Below are 26,155 nucleotides of genomic sequence, written 5' to 3' on the forward strand. Positions count from 1 at the left end.
AATCATACATTATATTTAAAATATGCTTTCTATACATGAAATATTTATAACATGTCGCCAAATTAGTTATTGTTTTTCTGCTTATTGCACAAATTATTTGCAATGATGATGTACAGTGGAGTTTATATTAAAATGCCTTGAACTCCGTGAAGGACGCATAAGCTCAATATTTAGTTATGTTAATAATACAGGAGACTTTAATGTTGTGATAGAATAATTTTGATATTTGACATTGTTCAGTATTTTTCTCTGAAAAGAGAAATGGTGAGAATATCCTATACTGTACATTATAATTTAACAATGGCCAAGAACTGAAATAATTTACCTTTTTACTGTAGAAAAGCAATAAAGATGATGATTTTTATTATTATACAGTGTTGATATGTGGGAACGTGTAATGTGCAATTATCAAAGTGATACAATGTAGCTTATGGAACTGTGAGAGCACCCTGTCCAGAGGAGCTTGCGATCTAATGGGCAAACAGAATTGTTGCATGCCATTACTTATCACCAGAGTAACCTGTAATTGACTGGTTTACTATAAAGATTACAATGCTGAGATTCCTAATTCATCTGCCTGCGAGATATTTGACCTTAACCCCTTGCATGCCACCAGTCAGCTGCCCGACTGCAGCGGAGCCCTTCACATAAGGGCCATTTTGCTACTGTTATATTTGTGCCTGTAAATTCTGCAGTGTCGTAAAACGCATCGTGTACATTTATTTTGAGCGCCGTTGCGTTTCAGAAACAAGTCCGTAACTATCAGCTTGTCCCCTTCTGAAGAATCGCAGGCTTTTGGTCTCGTACAATAAAAGTTTATATACACAAGCACATGCCAGCAACGCTATGCAAATTGTAGGCCTTTCTGGCTGGAAATGGGTCTCCCTGCTAATTTCCATTTTAATTATTGCTCTGGGAAAATATTTGAGTCTCTCGCAAACCACTCCTCGTATGTTTCATGTTAAGATTGTGGCCGTGGAAAAAAAACACCCCCTGCTTAATGTTCCTGACATCTTTATTTGTAAACTCAACGTGCCGCAAATTGCCTTCCATGTAGTAGCACCATGTGCAGGGTTCTCCACTCCATCCGCAGCGCAGAGCCGCTCTGCATTTATTGCAGGTCGCACAGTGCAGGTTTTCACATGGGCCCTGCATTAAATCCGGGGTTCTCTAACCTTTCTGTTTCCCACTTTTAACAGTTCTGTTTCTGTGTTGTTAACACTGCTGTGACCCGGGTTCTGTTGTTTCACTTTTATATCAATGAACACTCTCTAAAACCCTTACAATTACCTGGAGAGCAATACCTATATAATAAATCAGGGTCCTTGTGCTGCAAAGCCCCTCAGATTTTGTTATATCATCTACAATCACTTTTACTTGTGTGGGATTTTAATAGCGGATTCCATAATGCATATAACGAGTATTGTTATGATGGATAAATATCACGTCAATTTCCCAAATGTTTTACCCCTAGACAAGCAAACTAACTTTTTACATACACAACTCTATTATTTGGTCTCTGGTATGTGTTGTTGAGCAGAAGTTTGTTTGCCGGAACATTTGTTAGATCATTCTCCCACTTTTACCTTACTTTACGGGATGTGTCTCTGTCTACAGCTGCCCCTCTTATAAAACGATATACGGTATTTTTTTTTTCTAATGTCATCTCTTTTGTCTTTATGGAGTTTACCCTGCAAAAATGTAAAAATATTCTTCCATGCTGATGAATCTTTTCTTTCTAGTGTTTGTTGTAGAAGTACTAGTTTCAGCAAAGATTGTCTAACACGACATTGCTTTGATTTGTAGTAATATAAAGCTGTTGCTACTTTTTTAATAAGACATTAACATTGTAAACCACAATTATTAATTTTCAATGGGGGTACAAAAAATACTAAATGCTTTTTAAAATTATTTCAAGTCATGTTTTATAGTGTTGATTTATTTGTTGGCTTTGATCAAAATTGTAGTACTCTAATGGTGTCCATTGTTTGCCTCCTGTCATGGTGTCCTTCATTTGTCTCCTCTCATGGTATCCTTTGTTTGACTCTTCTCATGGTGTCGACCGTTTGCCTCTTCTCATGGTGTCGACCGTTTGCCTCCTTTCATGGTGTCCTCCGTTTGCCTCCCCTCATGGTGTCCTCCGTTTGCCTCCCCTCATGGTGTCCTCCGTTTGCCTCCCCTCATGGTGTCCTCCGTTTGCCTCCCCTCATGGTGTCCTCCGTTTGCCTCCCCTCATGGTGTCCACCGTTTGCCTCCCCTCATGGTGTCCACCGTTTGCCTCCCTTCATGGTGTCGACCGTTTGCCTCCCCTCATGGTGTCGACCGTTTGCCTCCCCCTCATGGTGTCCTCCGTTTGCCTCCCCTCATGGTGTCCTCCGTTTGCCTCCCCTCATGGTGCCCTCCGTTTGCCTCTCCTCATGGTGTCGACCGTTTGCTTCCCTTCATGGTGTCGACCGCTTGCCTCCCCTCATGGTGTCCTCCGTTTGCTTCCCCTCATGGTTTCCTCCGTTTGCTTCATCTCATGGTTTCCTCCGTTTGCTTCCTCTCATGGTGTCCTCTGTTTGCCTCCTCTCATGGTGTCCTCCGTTTGCCTCCTCTCATGGTGTCCTCCGTTTGCCTCCTCTCATGGTGTCCTCCGTTTGCCTCCTCTCATGGTGTCCTCTGTTTGCCTCCTCTCATGGTGTCCTCCGTTTGCCTCCTTTCATGGTGTCCTCCGTTTGCCTCCTCTCGTGGTGTCCTCCGTTTGCCTCCTCTCGTGGTGTCCTCCGTTTGCCTCCTCTCGTGGTGTCCTCCGTTTGCCTCCTCTCGTGGTGTCCTCCGTTTGCCTCCCCTCGTGGTGCCAATTAATTACATATTACCCTTTTCTTAATACCTACAACAATATATTAATGAATAACCTTCAGTGCGCAAATAACACAATTAAAGTACTGGCGTGTCTGAGTGTGCTGATATATAGTATGACAGTCCATAGTAGTAAAATATATTGCTAGTCACCATCTTGCATAAGTGCATGACCCCTTCACCGGTGGATGCTGACTGCTTCACAGCGGCCAGTCCTCTGCTGGAGGATGCAGCTATTTTTATATAGCATAGGGTTGCTGTAGCTTAATGGTCATCTGTTTCACAACAGGAATCTTGGATGTCGTTGCAGGGTAAAAAAGGCAAACACTAGCGCATATTTCTGTGTATCGTGGGACAGATAAAATCCTGCTGTGATGCACTAGGATGCAGGGTTTGTTCCAGGGTCTGTGGTGTCTTGTAGTTTGACATGATCATTGCAGTTCGTCCTTTTTTTTAGTCTACTTTACGATGTACGTATACTTGGGCTTATTTTCTGGTCCATAAATAATAGTGTATCGGACAAGGAGCATGCAATGCTTTTCACTGAAGCATGGAAAAAATCAACATTTTCCTTCAAAGACGACTTCCAGCAGCCGCCCGCTGCAACACAGAGAGGAAAATTTTCCTTTATTAGTTCAATTATTACAACTTCCTGAATAGGCCAAAGGTCGTTCATAATTCACACTTCAGTCATTTTCAGAGATGGCAAATGGAGTCTATTAATCCTAAATGAAATGACCTGTACATGGCCGACAGTGAAGATTTAACACCGAACATCAGACCCCGCGTCACCTATTTCAAAGGGGGAATCATTTTGGCTTTTTCTAGTGTCCTTTCTAAGTAATGATTTTTCTTTCAGTCTGGTGCTGTACAAATGTGGGATTTAATCTGAAAGTTGAGAGTTCACATTTCTACGGCGGTAAATTTTTAGGTTGTATGTTTTGGAACGCAATCCGAATATTTATTTAGGGGGGGGGAATAAAAAAAAAAAAAAGATGTGAATTTGTCGCTTCCTAAAACAAGTCGGTGACAGAAATGGCTGGAGAGGTTCCTTTTGGCATAGCAAAGGTTATTTTACCAGCGCTGAATAATAAATAATATCTCGTGTAATAGGGCAGTGACTGGCTGCATAAAACGTATTTATGTGCATGTAATTTATGAAGCATGAAGTTCACCACTCGTGTACTGCTGCTTTTTAAACACTTTTGCTCTTCTGTCGCTGGCCTTCTGTACAACAGCACCTAATTTATGTCCTCGAAGAGAGCATTTCTTCCTTTCCCAAACAGCCAGGCGAATACGACACCCGACAAACATTGCAGCAGCGTGTGGAAATAAGTTTACTAGTCCCTCCCACTGCAGAGAGACGGCTATGACATCACTGAGTGCCGGCTACCGCCGCCAGATGACTTTTTTAGATTTAATTGCAAATTATGATTGAGAGAGGCCACTGTGTTTTATGGTGAGGATAATGGATCTTCTTCCAAAAAAATAGTTTAATTTTAATTTTCCAAATTATTTGTTGTTGGGAACTCAACATTTTTGTTACTGGAATAGAATTTTTTTTTCGTTCATTTTGATCAACATTTATAATTTGGCTTTTTTTTTTATTTTATTTTTTTATATACACCAAATATAGTCTTAGAGTATAACTCTACCCTTAACTGGCCAGTTACTGTACCCTTATAATTGGGACAATCTGATTGCCCTATGTCAATTATACGACCGTAAATTAATTCTAAGGCCAACTTCATAAGGAGCCAGAGAACTGAGTATCTCTGAGGTCTGTTTGCGCTATCAACTTACAAGATCAAGGCTTCTAAAATTAATTGGTAGTGGGCTCCGCTTATGCATTTCTCAAGATAGCATCCTGATAATTTTAATGGATGTGCTAATTGTAAATTAATGGTAAGCAGTGGGAAATCTGTCCTCCTGATAGTGGTGGGGTGGTCAGAGAAGAAAGTTTATTCTTAAAGTGAACCTGTTGACTACAAACAGCTCTGCTCTGGCATTGTGCATATGATGTCTGAGAAAGGAACATTTAAGCCTATAAATCCAGGTTCTCCTCATTTGGGGGCATGTTTTATACTTTTGAGAAAATGCAATATTCCACATCTTCTCATAGACTACCTTTTTGTCTTTTCTATATTATCTGATCTCTGTATGTAGCTATGTTGTCCGTTATATACTAGGAAATTATGGAATAAAATCCTGAGCTCTGTGCTGCCAGGTTTTTGGTTTTTTTGGGGGGTCAGTCAACATGTTTGTTTGAATTGATAAATAGTTGTAGTGTTTAGAATTAATTGAGTCCCATTTAGGGTGAGAAATTTCATGGAAATGAAATTTAAAGTGAATTTTATTAACAAGGTTAACTATCGCTTTCTACATCAAAACAAGTGTTCAAGTTGTACAGTCAACAAATAACCTCTGCGGATTGAACATATGGTTTAGAAAGTAATTCCGTCTAGATTTTATAGATGGGAATTTAGCATTAGATCCTTTTGGAACTGAAACATAATTACTTTAGATAGTGGAATTGATTTATAGCAAATAGGATTCATTCACATTTGGGAGAATCAATGGTGAAGAATTATTATTTTTTTAAAAACATCCTCTTATCTCTAGTAATAAATCCTGAAGTTAGGATGATGGAATAGATTCCATATAATAGGTTGAGTAATGTCAAACTCCCAACTCAACCTTGCTACATGTCTATATGTCCATTATTTTGCATTAGCCATCCTGAAAATCTGACCAGGAGTCAAAGCTTTTCTCCAATAATAGTTTAGAAGTACTTGAGACCATGTTCACAATCACAGGGAAGGAGTATTGCAAAAGTTAACTGACTTGGGGAGTATTGTCCTCTGAACCTGCCGGTTTCCGAGAAGCCAATGCAAAGTTCTAATATGTCACAATTCAAATGTCAACATGCTGCTGGAAAGGAAGCCAATAAGCCGAACCTGTGAGAGCTGCCAAAAGAGGTGATGCTAAGTGCTGAGAGACGCTCATTGTTCCTAAAGGGAAGTACACTTCCAGTGTGAACCTTCTTTTCAGTGACATCCATTAGAATTTTTTATTTTTTTTATAAGCTAAAAGCACCCACCCATTTTAAGAAATGTACATGTGATCAAAGAATATCCGTGTGAAGAAATCCCAACTACAGGGTAGAATCCAGAGAATGTCAATTCTAAATGTAATTGTATTAACTTCATTACAGTAATGAGTGACTTTGTTAGGCAGAAATATTTCCTCCCAAGTATTCTGTATCAAATATAAAATGTATTACTAGTACCTCAATACACTCAATATTATTTTCTTGCTACTTTTAACACCCCAACATATTTTTTTCTGATGCAAAGACCATGATCACTCATATTTGTTTCTGTCCCCAGTAAAGGCTCAGAATTAGTGTTGGATACTAGTTTCATAGAAAACAATTTAACTTCTCTTTTGGGAATTAATTCTGCCACCCAAAAGGAAATGGAAGTCATTTTATAAATACATGAAAAACTTGTTATTGGAACAGTTGGTAGGTGGAAAATGGTGATGACAAGTGATCTTCTTTCCGTGTTATGAGGACACAATGTGTTTATGCATAATATGTCATATTTATTATGATTAAAATGTTTGATATCAAAACTTTAAAAATGAAGAAGAATAAGAGACACAATTTTTCGTTTGATTCCATTTTGTTAGTCTTACAATCTGCCCATCTTTGTGATTCTAGGATAACTTTGTCATGGTTTACGTATGGACCGCGATGCACAGCTAGCCTTTAGAGCCATCTACTGGAACTGCATGCTAACTACACCTTACTCGCTACATGTTGCAATAAAAAGGACAATCAATTTGTAACCAAAAGCTGAAAATTATGCGTTTTACTTGCTGGATTAAAGAAAAGAGCTGAGAACCAGATAATTTTCAATCTATAACGTATAAGATTTAGCTGATATAAGTATCCCATATGTAGCTCTGGCTGCTGCTTCCTTATTCCTAAGGCAGGGGAGTATGAGGGTTCTTTATATATCATTCGTAAAGTCCCAGGAGACTTTACGACTTGGACATAGGACCATGGGCCTTGTTTCTGTTAGACCAAGTCCGGGAAATCTTTGGTCCCTTAGCCTCCAAAGTAGCCAAAGCAATGGATCAACAGAACTTGTTATCTCATCCTTAAATAGACCTGTCAGCTGATTAATGGCTGTGACATTGCAGGTGTAAATGTTTTACTATGAACATTTAGCCAGGGACTATGCGTCTCTGATGAATTGTCTGAGCCCGGCCCACCGGTGGTTTCTTTCCGTCTAGATCCCCTTAACTGACAGATCTCTCCCTGTGTTTGTGCATATGGAGAGATTTGTTAGATCAGGGGATTGGAGAGGATCTGGTCAATGACCTACCTTGGATTATGGATTAGGCATCTATGTTTCTGGCCGGAGTAATAATGTAGTTGGCTGCAATAATATCGCCGATGTCTGAGTTATTCAGGCAGCATGAATAAGGTGACAATTACTTTTTTAAAGGGTTTTTGTCCTACAAACATTGCTCACTCATCTATAAGACAGAAAATAAATCTATAATTGCTCGGTATTTGGCTGCGAAGATCCCAGACGACTCTTGACAAAAAGGTGACAAAATCTCCAGTGAGAAGGAAGCATTAGCGAGAATATGCAACCTCTGCTCTTATACAGTATTAATGGAGTTGTCACAGTCTCCCCAGGGCCGGCATTAGGGGCGAAAAATAGGCAATTGCCCAGGGTTCTCACACCCCAGCCTCTACAGCATGAGCTACACTGAGAATAGCACTAAAAAAGACACATATTTGGTATCACTGCATTCGTAAAAGTCCGATCTATGAAAATATCAAGTAAATGAATCCGATTGGTAAACAATGTGAAGGGAAAGAAAATAAAAATGCCAGAATTACGTTCTTTGTCCGCCTCTACATTGCAATAAAATGCAAAAAGAGGAGATGAAAACATTGTATCTGCCCCAAAATAGTATCAGTATAAAAGTCAGCTCAGGTTGCACAAATTAATCCCTCGCACACAAAAAAAAAAAAAAAAAAAAAAAGTGTGTGTATACACATATATAAAAATCATATTGCCAGGTCAGTTTTACCATATGGTGTACATGATACAATAAAACCCCCCCTAAAAAAAAAATAAAAAAAATAATTTGAAATTGCACTCCTATTGATCCTATGATAACGTTCTTCTTACTGACTCTCCGGTTTGTGGAACCTGTCTCGTCTGTCATCGTAAAATTTGTTTACTGTAAACGATATCTATAACTCTGTACGTAACCCCGTTCTCATGTACAGCACCATGGAATTAATGGTGCTATATAAATAATAATGTAACATTGTTTGGTAATTCTTAATGACTATACAGAGTTTTGTGTTCAGAATCTTTTGGTCAGTGTGTTAGTGATTACAAAGAGCGTATTATGACGGACAGCCTATGATGTGAACGGGCCTGAGTGTCTGAGTGTCTGTGGTTTAGCCTAGAATGTATGGACTCTTGAAAGTATATATGTGCTGTATATACATCCGGGTGTTGGGGATTCCTATACGTGTTTGTGTGTGTACGGTACATACGTGTGTGTGTCACAAGCTGTGTATGTAGCATCCACATTTATAAATACCAGCAGTGCACATGAGAGTTCACAGGTGTAAACATGTCAGCAACTCGCCCAAGAATGACTAAAATGCTGCTCATTCATTGGGTGATTGGATTGTTTATAGTGGAACAGAAGTCCTTGTTCTCGGCAGCACATTGCCCGGAGTAACGTGCAGAAATGCTGCCGATGGCATGATTCTGTATGGGGACAGGTTGATCGTTTGGTACTCATCATTCTTCGTAAACCTGTGTAAGGGGCCAGGAAACAAGCGTAAATGATTTCAATATTGTCCATCGCACTCATTTACCTGTCCTGAACCAGACACTTTTAAATGCAACCTAAATATTTGTGTGATGCGATATGTTGGCATTTGGGGCCCTACATTAAACTTTTACCCAGGGCCTCACTTTGTCTTAAACTGGCCTTGTGTCTCACATGCTCAATAATTCATCACTCTCACATATTGAACTTTGGGACCCCTGTTCTTGTGATCTATGGAGGTACCAATTTCCAGATTCCCAACGATGTGCGAGCTACACTTGTGAATAGTTGATATGTTTATTAGAATTTTTTTTTTACAGCAGAAATGCAGGGAAGATGCTGGATCTTGTAGTCTTATCTTGACAGAATTGCAGGGGAAACATTACGTGTTGTTGTCGTGGAAATCCCTCTTTAGGGAGAGCTTTAGAGGAGATGCAAGGGTCTTGCATGTTTGTAGTGTTAACCAAATCAGCTATATCATGGGATTGATCAATCGGAGACGAGTACATACACCACAGAATCAGTTGGTATACAATACTTCTCCATCTTGCTGATAGAGGTGGAGGCTTTAATTGGATAAAAGCAGTAGTATGACCTAAAAGAAAAAATGTGACGGAATAAAAAGAAAAATACTTACTTAGGCTAGTAGACCATAGATTCTCATCTGAGATAACTGGGTTGGTCAGCGTGTCGGCATAGTGTTATCTGAGAATTGGAGCACACTGTGAGGAGAAGATGGAGGACAACATTTCTCCAGTCTTTTCCATTCTAAGAATCAATCTGTCATCCAAGTGCAGCCCGATAATTTCCATGCACTCATAGACTTGAATAGGCGAGTCTCACCCAATTTATGCAGCAAATTGCAACTTACAATTTTTTTTTTTTCTTGCGCCAAATATGTATGAAGGTAAAAAAAACTCTGATCAGCACTGGTACAGGTACATTACATGTCATTGGTCTGAGTGCTATTCAATAAATAATTGGATAGCACTCGTCCGTTTCATATGGTGGTGTGAGCGAGCCCTTGGGGATAGTTTCTGTCTATGTGGCAGTTATAAGCCTTCGGTATTATACCATTTCTTGCCACTTAGATTTTACAAAATGTGCAAAATCTAAGGAAAAGGTTTTTATCTAATGTGACTAAATGAGATTATGTGGCAGCCGTTCCGTAACACATGGCTAAAGCCGTTTCTCAATCTGCAAAACCTATAGCTTGTCTTATTGTTAAACGGAGAACTAATGCTGAGCAAACAAAAAAATGTAGAGATTGTTTTACTGATCAAAACAAGCCATAAAATATTGACCATACCCTGCTTTTCTGCTGTCATGATGAGGTTCTTTAGAGAACCATGTTGATGACCAAGTCCCAATGATCGTATTGGGGTCTGACAGAATTTACGACCATAGACTTGTGTGTACCTGCAGCTTTTAAGTTATTTACAAAAGCCTATGTATGGTCTTTATTGGAAGTTTTGGTTTCTTTCTACATTCATGGCATGTACAAAGCATTAAAGTTATGAAGAACTATAGTGTCAAGTGGAGGACTTTGGGGGGCTTGAGTGCATGTAATGGCCTAGGGAAACATAAAATGTAAATCCTGCCTGGTCATTATCTGAAATGCAGAAAGCTTTCTATACCCAGTGATACAAGTCTGATTTTTCCTTTTCTTTCGGACACACAATTGGTTTTAATTTCTTTCTCATGCTTTGGCTTGTCTTGCCATGTTTTCTGCATTCAGCACGTGTAACTCAGCGGGGAGTGCGATTGGCTAATCACCTTTTACGGCGTCGTATAGTTAGTTATGGTCCCATTTGAAAAGGTAAACATTGAGCGCACACATAATGACATGCGGGTTTTAGCACCGGCGCTGATTCTACTGTCTCCGTTGTTACAGATATTCTACAGAGTTGTAGCTGACATTGAGCCGGGCGAAGAGCTCTTATTGTTCATGAAGAGTGAAGATTATACTCATGTGACAATGGCTCCTGACATCCATGGTAAGCTCCATACCATTCCCTATTGTCTGGTGCCCACATGGTGTGACCCGGAGGCTGAAAGCCATAGAATAAATTCTCAGTGCAGCAGACGCATTTTTTTTCTCTTTACCGTTTGGTCATTCTGGTTTGTTCTATATGGTTAGATTTGCTGTTGTGTGTCCTCCTTTATTACATGCACTTACGCCATTTTTGTGCTTTATTAAACAGAGGAGTGTCAGTATCGCTGTGAGGAGTGCGATCAGCTGTTTGAATCCCACGACGAACTGAGCGACCACCAGAAGTTTCCCTGTGGGACACCCCACTCAGCTTTTTCAATGGTTGAGAACCATTTCAAGCCAAATCTCGATGATGATAGTGATCTCATTGAGATGCAACTCTCCCATGAGTGTAAAGAATGTGATCAGGTGTTTCCAGACATACAAAGGTCAGCAATGTTCGCCATTGTTTGGGTACACTCCCACCGGACATTTCCAGGGTGAATTTCTACATCAATAAAACTGCTGCAAAATCCGCATCTCTATATACGTCTTCTTTGGATTGTCCAGTTTTGCCATATATTTTCCTCTTTGCAGAGAAAAGGGTGAAATCTACTGTTATATGCTCTGTATAAATGCGTCATTTTGGGGTCCCTCACTGGTAAATTAACTCTACAAATTCTCATACACAATGCTGCTGTAAGAAATATTCAGCAGATTTTCCCCATGCAAATCTTAGAAAAAAATACACCGCATTTTTCCCGCTGGAACATATGCCTAGGATACGTTCACATGTGGCTTAGATTTGTGATAGAAAAAAAAGATGGTGCAAATTAATCGTTTTATGACAAATTTGTTTTAAATTTGAGCCCATGTCTTATAATAGGTCAAATGTCCAGGAAAACATCATAGCATAAATTGATATGCTGCAGATTAAAAAGTCTTACCAGTACAAAATGACAGTCCCAATCAAACACAGACATTAGGTGCAAGTATCTCCTCCCTCCTCTTCCTTGATTAACAGAACTGACTTTACAGCAACCAGAGAAGGGCTGAGATCAATGGAAAACAAGTAGGATGGAAGGTATGCTGACCTGTTTGGTCCTGCCAAGGGTGCAGCGAACACCTGTGCTTGGTTTGGAGTCATTTTGGAATGACAGACCCCCACGTAAAGGGAATCATATGTGCATGTAACTGTTTCAAAGACCAGTCGAGCAGTACCCATATGTAGGCAAGTCTGTACCTATGTTACTGAGAAATCGGCATTCATATTGATATGGAAATGAGGCTGAAGATCCAAAGTCTCTGCCACTCCAGGTCTATTCCCCACCTAGTGATGCCTCTGACTGCTTTAGTGATGGCTCCTTTGCCTGAAGTCGCACAACATAGAGGCTGTTGGTCAAGCAAGAATGTTGAGCAGTGAATAGAGCTGGAGTGACAGAGGCTTCAGCCTCTTTAAAATTTCAAATGCTGATTTTTCAGTAATGGAGGATTGGACTGGCCATGTAAAAAGTATTGCTGGTCTCTTCTTTAAAAGAGCTTCATGCAGTTTATTTTTTCAGTGGTGGGGGATAAAATCCTGCTGACAGATTCCCTTTCAGATCATCTCCTACCTATTTAAAGATAGATGTCACCTACATTTTTTTTGTTTAATATACTGTACCTTGACAAATAGATTTGATGAAGATTCAACCACTTTATTTATACAGTCGATACATTTTCCTGTCAACAAATTAGATTTTCCTTGTCCTGTTTATTACTTTGTCGCTTGTGTTTATTCAGTTTCACTAAATTATAATATATATATATATTTTTTAGCATATGAATGCCAAAGAATAGGATATACCATATTTATATTTCATCCACTGGGTTCTGAAATCTGGCAGACAAATTGCAGCTGACCAGTAGTATAGATGCCATGTATGTTATAACTTTAATATAAAGTCTGTAGCTCTTCCACCTATAAAAACATTCTGCAAAGTTTTCTTATCTCATGTCCATGATGTAATACTTTTACAGCATGCTTAGCATGGGATAGACTTGTATATTTATGTGTCTGCATTTCTTCTTCAGCCTGGATAAGCACTTACAGTCTCACACAGAGGAGAGAGAATATAAATGTGATCAGTGCCCGAAAGCCTTTAACTGGAAGTCCAACTTAATCCGCCATCAGATGTCACATGATACTGGAAAGCACTACGAGTGTGAGAACTGCTCCAAGGTAATGTGAATTTGTGTTTGGTCATTGCAAATTCACCATAATCTGAGACAAGTAGGCAAATGATGAGATGCGTTATTATTTACAAGTATTATGTTCAGATGGTGATCACACTTAAAGGATCTGTCCTAACCATGAGGCAACCAAAGCTGAGGTTGCTCTCTCTTCCTTCTTCAACATTGGTATGTCTGATTCCTTTATCTACCTGTACGTTTGCAAGTAAGGGATACATCAAAAAGTTTAACCAGTAATAAAGTACATAGATCAGCTCTCCAATATACTTGTTCAGGTACACGGAACTCCGACCTGATCCTCATGTGGCAAAACAATGAATGGAAAAAAGACCAACTGTGGTCTTTGTCTCGGCATTGCATCTTTTTTTTTTCTGATCTTTTTTTTGGCAATATGTATTAGCTTTTCAGCCCCAGTAACATGCTATATTTTTAGCATATTTTTTTCCCAAAATGATAAGTTTTACATTTTTCCATGGATGCTGGAACTGTTTTCTCTTGTATTCAGAAATCAATAGGTCCCTGAAATGGCGCAGGGATGATGATGGTTGTAACCAGAGGATTAGCTTGGGGGGAGTAACTGGGGCATGTGCCAAGGGTACTGGGTGTCATAGGGCCATGAGTAGCTTGGGAGGAGCAACTGGGGAATGTGCCAAAGGTACTGGGAGTCATAGGGCCATGAATAGCTTTTGAGCAACTGGGGAATGTGCCAAGGGTACTGGGTGTCATAGGGCCATGAGTATCTTGGGAGCAACTGGGGAATGTGCCAAGGGTACTGGGTGTCATAGGGCCATGAGTAGCTTGGGAGCAACTGGGGAATGTGCCAAGGGTACTGGGTGTCATAGGGACATGAGTAGCTTGGGAGCAACTGGGGAATGTGCCAAGGGTACTGGGAGTCATAGGACCATGAATAGCTTGGGAGGAGCAACTGGGGAATGTGCCAAGGGTACTGGGTGTCATAGGGCCATGAGTAGCTTGGGAGCAACTGGGGAATGTGCCAAGGGTACTGGGTGTCATATGGACATGAGTAGCTTGGGAGCAACTGGGGAATGTGCCAAGGGTACTGGGAGTCATAGGACCATGAATAGCTTGGGAGGAGCAACTGGGGAATGTGCCAAGGGTACTGGGTGTCATAGGGCCATGAGTAGCTTGGGAGCAACTGGGGAATGTGCCAAGGGTACTGGGAGTCATAGGACAATGAATAGCTTGGGAGGAGCAACTGGGGAATGTGCCAAGGGTACTTGGGTGTCATAGGGCCATGAGTAGCTTGGGAGCAACTGGGGAATGTGCCAAGGGTACTGGGAGTCATAGGACCATGAATAGCTTGGGAGGAGCAACTGGGGAATGTGCTAAGGGTACTGGGTGTCATGAAGAAGCTACTTTTTCTTTGGTTAGGGTATTTAGACACCAGTATTAAGAAGGGGAACTGAACCTTGTCCTGGGCAAAGGAAAGCTTGCCTATGGTTATTATGACTTCTGTTTTCATTTTTGCTCTCAGGCTTCTCTTCTCCGACTCCCTTATCATTGCTGAATGTCGATACTCAACATTTTGTGATTATTTTAACAATAAAGGATTGTTCACAAGGATCTGTCAGCATGCCAAAATTGTCCAACTTTTGCTCTTATTTTATTCCTACTGCTCCTTTGAAAAAAAAAATATAATTTTTTTTAAATCCAATATTTTGTTCCCAAAATATGGGCCTTTTATATGTGGTGCTGTTCTTTATTTTCTTTACAAGGGGGCGTGGTCCAATACTATGCACTATTACCTTGTGATCAATGTGTCATTGATAAAAAATCTGAATAAAAGGCCCAATTCTATAGAATCATATGGTGGATTAAAAAAGATGGCATGCTCTGTGGAGCAATGGGAACAAACTACGACAAAAACTGTCTGCTTTTGACCTGGTGAAAGGTCTACTTTAAGCAGGAGAGTACTATAAACCTAAAATTAGAGTGTGTTGCAATACACGCTGCCGGCCACTCAAAGGCCAGCAGCTGACTTCGGCCACTCAAAGGCCAGCAGCTGACTTCGGCGTGCACTTGACTGGGGGTGCATGGCTGCGACTTCATGCGCTTCCGTCACTTGCATGCTGAAGTCAGCTGCAGAACAGGACGCCAAGTGGTGGGGATGTGGAGGGAAGGGGAGTAGAATTTTTTTTTTCTATGTATTAAAGAACTGCAGTAGAATGGGGGATATATATATGCCAGGATAAGGGACATGTATACCAGAAAGGGGAATATGTATAACAGGATGGGTGACAGATATACTGCATAAAGGGGAGGAGGTTCAACTTGTATGTCCTTTATAGAATTTCGAATGCTACAGGGCCCATACATCTGACCAACGTGTGGGGGGTAGGGCTCCAGGTGGTGGGGGGTGCATTGGGGCCCATAGGACTCTAATTATGCCACTGACTACAAGTATCAGCGGACAGTCATTGCAGCAAAGCTGACTTTCTTTGTAGACCTTTTTTTTTTATCCTTCCAAGTGTATGTGAGGTGGAGCGCGCTTTTCTGATGACTTGCTTACTCTGACGAGAGCCACAGGAGTACGAACTTGAACTGTCCAGGCTTGTCCTGTCATGCCGTCTACATATGACATTATCAAACTGGACAGTTTATTCTTTAAGTCCAAACCTTCAGGCGGAGAAGCGTTTGTTTAGTTTAGAGTTTGTTCGAGTCCTGGCTGAGAGCCAGACCTGCTCCGTGATGTGAAGCTGTTGTATGGTTAGCATGTGCAGGAGAGCAGACGCAGTGTCCACAGGCCATGACATGCCTTCCTTTAGTACTGAATGCTAAGTTCTGAAGGACAGTAGCGGTATTTTGAATTACAGAATGCTGTGCGGCACGGGCTAATATTTATAAAAAAACAAAGCACAAACTACAAACACTTAATTTTATGGACTATGTACTATCCTTCATTAAATAGTATATTCTTGTTTATATCCTGATGCAATGAGATTATCATTACCCAAGTGCAAATATCCAAATGATGTGAAGCGACTCTGTTGCCAGATGTCATAATCCAAGCCACCTATATTGGCGAATAGATCTTAAACCTGATGAGGTTGGTGTACTTACTCTGGGTATCCATTGCAGAATGACTGTATAATGCTCAATTGTAAAGGGAACCTGTCATGTCCGGTAATGCAGATATAGTATTCCTCTGCAGGTTAATAGCGCTATGAAGGTATCTGGTCACTGTACTAAAATTGTGGAATTCAGGAGAAAATTAACTTTCTTTCTCCCTGAAGCAGCTGGCTTTCAGTCATAGAGGCGGGGCGGCACAACTTTTAGTCATAGAGGCAGGGCGGCACGACTTTCAGTCATGGAGGCGGGGTGGCAGAGCTTCAGTCATCGCTCAGTATACAGTCAGTGAGGCACCTAATGCTATTGTCCTGTCTGATGTCTGCAGATTAGTTGCATTATCAGACCTGACAAGTTCCCGTTAAATGTGTAATTTGAGTCCAGCTTAGTTGAACACTAGAAGTTTTCACAAAGGTTCATGTAGCTATTCATACGTTGATTCTTTCAGTAAGTGCACCGGCCTCATCAGGTCTCGGAGATCTATTAAATATTGTATTGCTGTTTGCATGATGAAATCTCCTGACAGATCCTCTTTAATGTGTACATTTATCAACTAATATGTCCTCATTTCCTAGCAGGTTTTCACGGATCCTAGCAACCTCCAAAGGCACATTCGCTCCCAGCATGTAGGAGCTCGAGCCCACGCTTGCTCGGAGTGTGGCAAAACATTTGCAACCTCATCAGGTCTTAAGCAGCACAAGCACATTCACAGCAGTGTCAAGCCCTTTGTATGTGAGTAACATTGTTTTTCTTTTCTCAGATTCCAATGCTTTGTTTTGTTTTTTTGTTGTTTTTTTTTTTAACCAAATGTATACAAATTAGACCTAAATGATGGGAATATTGAAAGGCTCATCCTGTAGAACAGCTTTTATGGCTCAACAACAGTTTAACCAGTTATTGTACTGGAGGCACTTGTGCTTAATACAGCAGCCAATACAGTACTGATCTGTCATGTCAAAAACGTTCATTGTGGAAGATCTGTGAGCTGGGAACGCCTACTCACAGGCATCATGTCAACATTTGATAATATCGAATTGGCTAATAATCAAAGGGACAAATTCATTCTAGATATCTGTTTGGTGCGCAGATCATGTATCCAAAATGGTGAAAACGTCTGATATTTCTTTGATGTGTCGGAAGTTTTCAAAAATTGCAGGTACTAATTTTAAAGTATATGTTCATCTTTTATTGCATCTTTTTCATCCTACATATAGATAAAAAAATAAAAAATGTCATCTCTAGACCTTATCTTTCTAGTATAGATATGCTGTAGATTTGAACAAAATGCTGTAGATTTTCAAGCTACCCTCTTCCATTGCAGATTTTTTTTTTAAATGGCATCATCAGCTACTGGATCAAAATGTTTTTTTTTTTCTTCTGCATGTAATTGGGGGTTGCAGAAACCCCATTCACATGTACAGGATGTGGATTTGGGCCTGAAAGTCACATGTAATATAAAAAATATATTTATATTTTTTTTTTATTTTTTATTTTTTTTATTTTACAAATTTATCATTTATTTATTAAACACACACAAGCTATATACAATACTGGGTAGCTGTAGCTTTGCAGATGCATAATCGGAGAAAGTGTTATATGTTTATTCTATACAATATATAACTTCTTTCTTTAAACATATATTACAAAGTACTGTTCAAGACTGCCCATACGATTTAGATAAGTTGTTACAGGAGGCAGCTGTGCATGTTCGCGGTCTATATAGTGCCTTCTGGGCATATTTTCCAGTTCTACATTACTGGATGAATGGCACACCATTTTGAGCACCACTTCCATAATTGCACATTTTGGGCCAAAGGTATTTTACATGTATAATTGCTGTGTATGTCCAGATCCAGGCCACACACCGTGTACAGCACACCCGTCTGTTTATGGCAACTGTCTCTTATTACACTATTCTGCTCCAACTTTTGGGAAAGCTCACCAACACAAAGGTAATTACTCACTGCCTTTGCAAACTGTTCAGGTCCTGCAAATAGAAACCACATGCTATAATTGGTCCTGCGTATTCCGTCCGCTGCTTAATGTGTTTAATAAGCAGAAAATATGCAATTCTGACTGCTATCTCTTACCAGTCTTCCCAGAAATTACAAATTGAGCTCGCTAGCTGTTGATAGGATAATTCTCATTGGCGCACAGGCTTTTTGGAAAGTGATGAAAGGTGGTCGGATAGATGTATGTGAACATTGGAATTGTAGGTGCTCCGGTAGAAGAACGGTGTCTTTTGTTTTTGAAGGGTACTGTATGGAAACTATTAGCCCATCTGGTTTACTTAAAGTCAGATATCAAGTACAGGGTATTACAGCTTAAAGACGTTCTGTTTTCCCAAACCTGCTCAAGGGCCACATTAATGCAGAGACTCTCTTGTTCAATGTGTGAGGCCATTCAGCACAGGGGGATATAATGCATTGCCTGTCCCAGTGCTGTCCATAGATTTAATCTTCTTAATTAAAATAATAGCATTTTTACTGTTCTGTCATTAGCAAGTGACCATTAAGGCTTTTTCTAGTATTGTGCCATTAGTCAGTGTTACGAAATAGACCTCTAAGAAGTGATCATTTGCAAATGAAGGTGGTCCCAATAAATCTCTGTCCATCGAGGAACCGTTTTTATGTGACAATAATAAACTTGAAACTGTTGACTATGGTGTGTTCGGTTATTCTTTTTCACTGATCATTACGCCAACGTTAGCTGATATCTTGTAACTAGATGGTTTGTTACTAGACGTTATGATAGACTTCATGGTTTCTAGTGAATAATATTTTGGGATTGTCTGATTGCAATAACGATAGGGATCTGCAAGTGTGTGTATTGAATATGTAGTGTTGTGCAAAAGTTTTAGGCGTGTGTGTAGTAAACAAAAAATGCTGTGAAGTAGGAATGCTGTCAATAATTTTTGATTTGTATCAGTTGACAGAATGCAAAGTAAATGAACAAAAGAGAAATTGAAATCAAATAATCATTTGATGTGACTACCTTTTTGTTTTCAAAACGGCATCAAAGCATCAATTCTTCTAGTACTCGTACACTCTCTTTTTTTTTTTTTTATAAGGAACTCATCAGTTTTTCCAAACCTCTTGTATAACCAACCGCCAATCTTCTGTGGATGTAGGCTTGTACAAATCCTTCAGTTTCTATATATAATCTCAGACAGACTCGATAATATTGAGATCTTTGCCTGTGGGGCCCATATCAACACTTCCAGGACATCTTGTTTTTTTGTTTTTTTTTACTCCTAAGATGTGTTAGTGACATTGGCTTCATTTTTGGGGTCGTTGTCCTGCTGCAGTATAAATTTGGAGCCAATCAGACACGTCAAATGATTGTATTGCATGATAAATAAGTATCTGCTTGTATTTCTGAGCACTTAGGATTGCATTAATGTTCACCAACTTCCCAACTTGATTTGCTGAAATGCAGGCCCAAACTTGCCAGGAATCTCCACCATGCTTCACTGTTGCCTGTGCCCTCCAGCCCTTCAGCAAATAAATTGCCTTTTGTTACAATCAAAGAATTCACATTTTGACTCGTCATCAGTCCAGAACACCTGCTGCTTCCTGTCATTTTTCACCATCCTGCTTTTCTATGTTTTTGTACATTTTGAGTCACTTAGCCTTGTTTACATGTCAAAGGTATTGTTCCATAAAGACCACGTCTGGCCAGACTTCTCCAAACAGTAGATGGGTAAGACTGGGTCCAACTCATTGGGTAAAGTCTTGAGCTGATGGCACTGCTGTACATCTTCCAATTTCAAGGGAAATAAGTACTCTGTGTCTTTCATCTCTTGCCTTTACCGACCACTGTGTCTACAGTCCTTAATGTTGCCTATTCCTGAGAAATACAGGCAGATCATGCGACACTATCCAGGAGGCATCTGATTTATTCTGCATAAGAACAACAACCCTTCAAACCTACAGCCAATATAATTAAGAACTGTCTTCAGTGTAAAGAACAACATGAAGTCCTGAAAGTGATGATATGGCGCCAACAGAACCGTGATCTCAATATCAGAATCTGTCTGGGACAACATGAAGAAACAAAAACATTTACTCAAGCCTACATCCACAAAAGATCTGTGATTAGGTCTCCAAGATGTTGGGGACATCCTCCCTGCTGGGATCCTTCAAAAAAGCATTCATTACAATTTCAAGGCATCAGTTTTTCTAGGGACATTAGAATACAAATAGTGATCATAGCAAATTTTGATTTGATTTAGATTTCTCCTTTTGTTCATTCACTTTGCCTTTTGTTACTTGATAAAAATAAACTACTAGAGCTTCTACTTTTGAAAGCATTCTTAACTTGCTGTAGAGTGCGTGTGTGTGTGTGTGTATATATATATATATATATAAAGTATAATATACAATTATTTTTGCATTTATTGAATGCAACTTGGCACTATAATAAAATATTTCCAGCTGGATTATTACTGTAACTTTTAGTGCTCTTATTGTGATACCTTGTTTATTTATGAGAGGTGATGCCAGGGTAAATATTTGGAAGATGACAGCAAGTGTTCTGGATTGTCAAGGACAAGGGTTTTCCAAGTGCTGGAAGGTTAGTGCTGGTGTGAGTGGAAGTTAGGGACGTGATTACAGTTCATGGGAACCAGCAATGCAGGATGAGATACATTCAATTTGGTTTCCTTCTCTTGCTTAAAATAGAGCTATTGTCAGTGTGGGCAGCCTGTCTCTGGCCCTTCTTGTTGCACATGGCTCTGAATGCTCACTGTTTATACTTGTATGTCTTTGATGTGAGAATGATGAGAACATCATGATTTATAATACATCCTTTGCAGGTACAAATAAAACTTTGTGCTAGTGACTCCCAGTAATTTTATCTGAAGATGATAATCAATGTCATCTAATTTTTTTTTTTACACTCAAAATTTGTATGAAATGTAGAAATGAAATTAGGCAAGTTAGAATTTACAACTATGTCAACCTGGATTAGCTTATATAAATGGGCCCTTAATGTATATTCAGACAGCAGATCTGTTGTGGAAAATTCTGTATCTGAAATTGGTTTGCTACACCTGAATGTAATATAAGTATATGTGTGTATATGTAATGTATATAATATTTACTATATGTAGGTGTGGAATCCAATGTATTACCCAAAGAACATGTATTGTCTTCATATTTGTAGGTAGTACACATATAGCATTGAATCTTTTAAAGTCTTATGAAAGATGATGCAGTGATTGTTAGAATTCTAGTTTTGAGCCCGTAATTTGCGCTAAAAAGCATGTGACATTCGAGATCTTTCTTTTTCTGCCCAGGTGAAGTCTGCCATAAGTCTTACACTCAGTTTTCAAACCTCTGTCGACATAAGCGCATGCATGCAGATTGTAGGACTCAGATCAAATGCAAAGACTGTGGACAAATGTTCAGCACTACATCTTCACTTAATAAGCACAGAAGATTTTGTGAGGGGAAGAATCACTTTGCTGCTAGTGGATTATTTGGTCAAGGAATTTCACTCCCTGGGACTCCCTCCTTAGACAAAGCTTCAATAATCAACATGAATCATGCAGGCACGGGGCTTGCAGACTACTTTGGTGCTAGCCGGCATGCTGCTGGTCTTACTTTCCCTACAGCTCCTGGATTCTCTTTTAGTTTTCCAGGTCTTTTTCCCTCAAGCCTTTATAGACCTCCATTAATGCCTGCCAGTTCTCCTTTGAAAGGGCTACCAAGTATTGAACAAACAATTAAGAGTCCACATTTGAATCGACCACAGATCTTACCAGCAACGCAAGACCTTTTGAAAGCACTGAATAAGCACTCCTCTATGGGTGATAACAAAATCTTGGATTTTATAGATGAAAATATTTCTGACCAAAGGCCTCATGACAAAATGAGTGACCAGTCAGAGAGCAGTGACCTTGATGACGTCAGCACACCAAGTGGTAGTGACTTGGAGACCACTTCTGGATCTGACCTTGAAAGTGACATTGAAAGTGATAAAGACAAAATGAAAGAAAATGGTAAAATATATAAAGAGAAAGCTAGCCCATTGCAAAACCTTGCTGCATTGAACAGTAAGCAAGAATTTAACAATCATTCTGTTTTTTCACCATGTTTAGAGGAACAGACTGCTGTTTCCGGAGCTGTTAATGATTCCATAAAGGCAATTGCCTCGATTGCTGAAAAGTACTTTGGCTCAACGGGACTTGTAGGTCTTCCAGACAAAAAAGGTGGAGCTTTACCATACCCATCTATGTTTCCCCTTCCGTTTTTTCCAGCATTTTCTCAGTCAGTGTACCCATTTCCTGACAGAGATATAAGACCTGCTCTTCCAAAAGTTGAACCAGTGTCTCCAAAAGAAGTAAAGAAAATTCCAAAGGGCAATGTTGAGTCCCCTTTTGATCTTACCACAAAGCGTAAAGAAGAAAAGGTTGTGTCAAATATGCCCTTAAAACCATTGGGTTCAGCATCTTCTGGTCCTGATCAGCCTTTGGACTTGAGTATGGGAAGCAGAAGTCGAGCTGCCCCAACAAAACAGACTGACCAGCCCAGAAAGAACCATATATTTGGAGACAAAAAAGATGGTGACCCGGAAAAATCAAAACCATCTGATCATTGTCTGCAGCACGCCAGACCTGCACCTTTCTTTATGGATCCTATCTACAGGTATCACTCATTTTCACACTAATATTTTAAAATGCATAATTTTACAAGACTGTCATTTTCAGTGTGTTTTTGATTTTTTTTTGTGAGAAGTTTGCGTTGTAATTTGAATAGTCTACAAAGCTAGGTGGCAAGCACATGTAGTATTTCTATATGGAATTCTCTGTTTAGATTTGTAAGGGAGCTTTAAAATTGTCAAGCAAGCAATTTTCAAGAGCTTAAATACAAACAAGTAGAGAGTGCATAGACACCTTCACCAGTGAAAATGTATAACTGGGCCCATTTCATGAGAGATGTGGGTTCCAGGTGTGTGACCATCATTTACAGCTTATATAAATGTGCTATATTCTTTTGGAAATTAAAACTGTCTGCATGTTTTGTTTTGTTACTTCAAACTAATATTCTCTATGTTAAATTGCTGTAATGCTGAATAAACCTAAACCATAATTTTAAGCATTCTGTTTCCATTTCAGAGAAATCGCATGTCCGATTTTTATACTTATCAGCTGCAAGTGTTGGGGGCTTAGCCGTGCACTTACAACTCTCCCACCTCTCACATACTTTATCGTCCACTTCTGTGGTCCCATCTTTGACTTATAGGTCATTGTTCTCTCAGTGTCTTGCTTTCCCGCCCGAGATCTCGCACAAGCACCATCATTTCCAGGGTGGCGCATCTGCAGATCGATAGTTTGGCTCTCGCTACGTCCTCAGGATCTTGCTGTACGTGCACCACCCTGGGAATGGCGGCGCTTGCGTGAGATCTTGGGTGAAGGAGCAGGTCACAGAGAGAAGAATGATTTGTCAATCACTAATAGGAGGCCGGCGTCAACAAGAGGGAGCGAGGCTGGTAAACTGGAAGTTCAGGAGCAATCCCTCTGCACTTGCAGCTCATTAGTATGAAAATTGGACATGGGATTTCTCTGAAACAAAAATATAGATAGTTTAAATAAAAGTATTTATTTATTCAGTATTACAGTGATTTAACATAGGTGATACTAGTTTGAGGTACAAAATCCTGGCGGCAAGTTCCGTTAAGTTCACCAATATATGCTATTACTTTATTCCCCTTAATGTACTAAAGTTTATTGTGAGTTTTGCCGTCTCTTGTTTTTGAGCAGCATTTAATTGTACCATATGTAAAGTCAAAATCATGCAATATTGAAATGTTGTGCAAAAAAATGATTTTTTTTCTGATCAGACATTTGTTCTATATTTGTCAGAATGACTGATGATAACCTGAATATCGACAATTGCAGGGTAGAAAAGAGAAAGCTAATGGATCCACTTGAGGTTCTCAAAGAAAAATATTTAAGACCTTCCCCTGGATTCTTATTTCATCCACAGGTATGTGCAGAAGTGAAATTTTAAATTGTCCAGAAATCTTCCAATTGGACACGTCCTCTTTAGTTAGTTTGTTACATTAAGCCTAGGTTTTGCTCCTGATGCAGATCATGACTTCATTAATTTGGCATATTCTGTAACCAAACTTAGTTATTTATAGCTGAAACATTGTTTTTCTAGTCTTAAAAGGAAATCAAATGGGCCATTCTCCAGACACTTGTAATTGCTACAACAAGAATTCTGGAACATCTTTTCTTGTAATTCCGTGAAAAGATGTTTTGTGCGCTGAGATGTCTCCTGGCCCGAAGCATAGTAAATGGAGGGGAGGGAAGGAGTTAAAATAAACCAAAACTAAAGACACTCACAATATACTTTCCTGACTCCTCACTGAAACAGCTTCCAGGCCATCAATGTGGGTTCTCTGGTTCTTCCAGTTCTGATCACCATGGACAAGGGAGAATGGGTATTATTTTTATTTATTGTTTTTTACTCCTTTGTTCTGTTCTAATGGATAGCTGGCTACTGCCGTTTTGCTGTATTCAGTTGAATCAAAATTTGGAGCAATTCATAGCAAATTCTATTTGTTGCAGATCAATTTTTTTTCCCCATTAATCACCAATCAATGGTTCTCCTAATCTGACTGGAAGGAATTATCTCCTTGTTTACAGCAATGATGATCCTGACTCCTATGATCAACAACAATGACTTTTCAAACCACTGAGGCTGGTTTCACACTAGCGTTTGAGTACACAGCGTAGGGCTACGTACTTCTTTCCTTCAGATCCACATGCATCCGCATCCGTCCTGCGTACCTATATTTAACATTGTGTACGTAGGTGCATGCGTTGTATGTGGATGCGTGCGGATGCATTCCCATGCGGATCTGAAAGAAAGTACGCAGCCCCACCCTACGTATTCAAATGCTAGTGTGAAACCAGCCTAAATCTTCATTAGTCACATGTATGAAAAGTTATTGAATGTGAAGTTTGGGGGATTTTTTTTTAACCAATTTTCAATTAGTTAACTGCCTTTAGACAGAGATAACGTGAATCATCATAAAATGTAGCTGTTCTTCCATAATGTCTATATACTTGGCTGCCTAGGTGCACTGTTTATACTGTGCTCCTGCACCCTATTCCAGGAATGTGTAGGGTGTTATCATAGAGCCTTATAGTCTGCTCTTAGGCTTGAGCCTTAAAGGGGTTGCCCAAACATATCATTTTAAGTGGCTGCAAACTTGTAATTCCTCAAATTGAATGCTGTGAGAATACTCCGGTGCAGGCAGTAACACTGAGCGGTCATGCGACCGCAAGTATGTGATTAGCATACTTCCAGCCACATTCTGACTAGACATGTATGGAGTGAATTGATCGAGGCCGGTCTCGTCTAGTCGGACTATGGCCAGGAGTATGCATGTTGCATACTTGTGGTCACCTGGTCATTTGGTGTCACCACCGGCACTGGACAATCCTCCCTGCGATGTGAAACAGGTTTTCAGGCACATAGTCATACATAGTAGTCACACATACTTCCGTGAAATGCTTGGACCATCCCTTGAAATTCTAATATCAAACAATGAATGGAGATTGCAATATGATCCAAGATGATGATGACTGGATGATCGCTGTTTTTAGGGTATTGGCTTTCTTTTAAAATGGGTTACGATTAAACAGTTGATTGTTCTATGACTATGTAATGGACTGGTGTAGTCAATACAAAGTGTGAAATGGATGAGATTGTTTTGAAACCTGAGTTGCCTGAATCAGCATGGGGTTCATCAGCAAATGTTACCTTTATGGATTCAAAAGACACAACTGAGGAGGCCATGAATAACCGAGAACGTGAGTTATGGCTCCGCTCTCATTAGTGTAATGTATTGACATCTGCAAACAGGTGCACTCATTCTTGCAAACAAAGAGGCTTTTCTCCACAAGGGAGTAAATGCATCAGCTTCAGCTTAATTTGCCAGCAGAAAATGTATTAACCTAATAGTGTGATATTGCAACGCTCTTGCAAGGACAGTTTTAAAAGTGTATTTGGTTGAAGTCCAAGAATGCAGTCATTTACAAAGATGAGACCTGCTAAAACGGAGATAGATAGAATTACCAACTGCTCCACTATTTGCTTAGTTTACACTTGCTCATCATTTCTTACATGG

The 26,155-nt window shown here is 39.8% G+C and overlaps 1 protein-coding gene across 10 annotated transcripts in view; it reads left to right on the forward strand.

Annotated features, from left to right (window-relative positions):
- Positions 1-26,155, forward strand: part of MECOM (MDS1 and EVI1 complex locus) — an 857,842-nt gene that overhangs the window by 800,506 nt on the left and 31,181 nt on the right. For 5 of the 10 annotated variants that reach the window (XM_077290592.1, XM_077290596.1, XM_077290598.1 and 2 more), the window contains 6 exons: positions 10,613-10,715; positions 10,923-11,139; positions 12,764-12,911; positions 16,585-16,741; positions 21,309-22,659; positions 23,877-24,000. In XM_077290592.1, the coding sequence (XP_077146707.1) occupies positions 10,613-10,715; positions 10,923-11,139; positions 12,764-12,911; positions 16,585-16,741; positions 21,309-22,659; positions 23,877-24,000 (2,100 nt within the window). The remainder of the gene's footprint in view (positions 1-10,612; positions 10,716-10,922; positions 11,140-12,763; positions 12,912-16,584; positions 16,742-21,308; positions 22,660-23,876; positions 24,001-26,155) is intronic. The other 5 variants (XM_077290594.1, XM_077290602.1, XM_077290593.1 and 2 more) reach the window with 3 other exon arrangements.

Source organism: Ranitomeya variabilis, chromosome 2 (genome assembly GCF_051348905.1).
Source record: "Ranitomeya variabilis isolate aRanVar5 chromosome 2, aRanVar5.hap1, whole genome shotgun sequence".
Classification (NCBI taxonomy): domain Eukaryota; kingdom Metazoa; phylum Chordata; class Amphibia; order Anura; family Dendrobatidae; genus Ranitomeya; species Ranitomeya variabilis.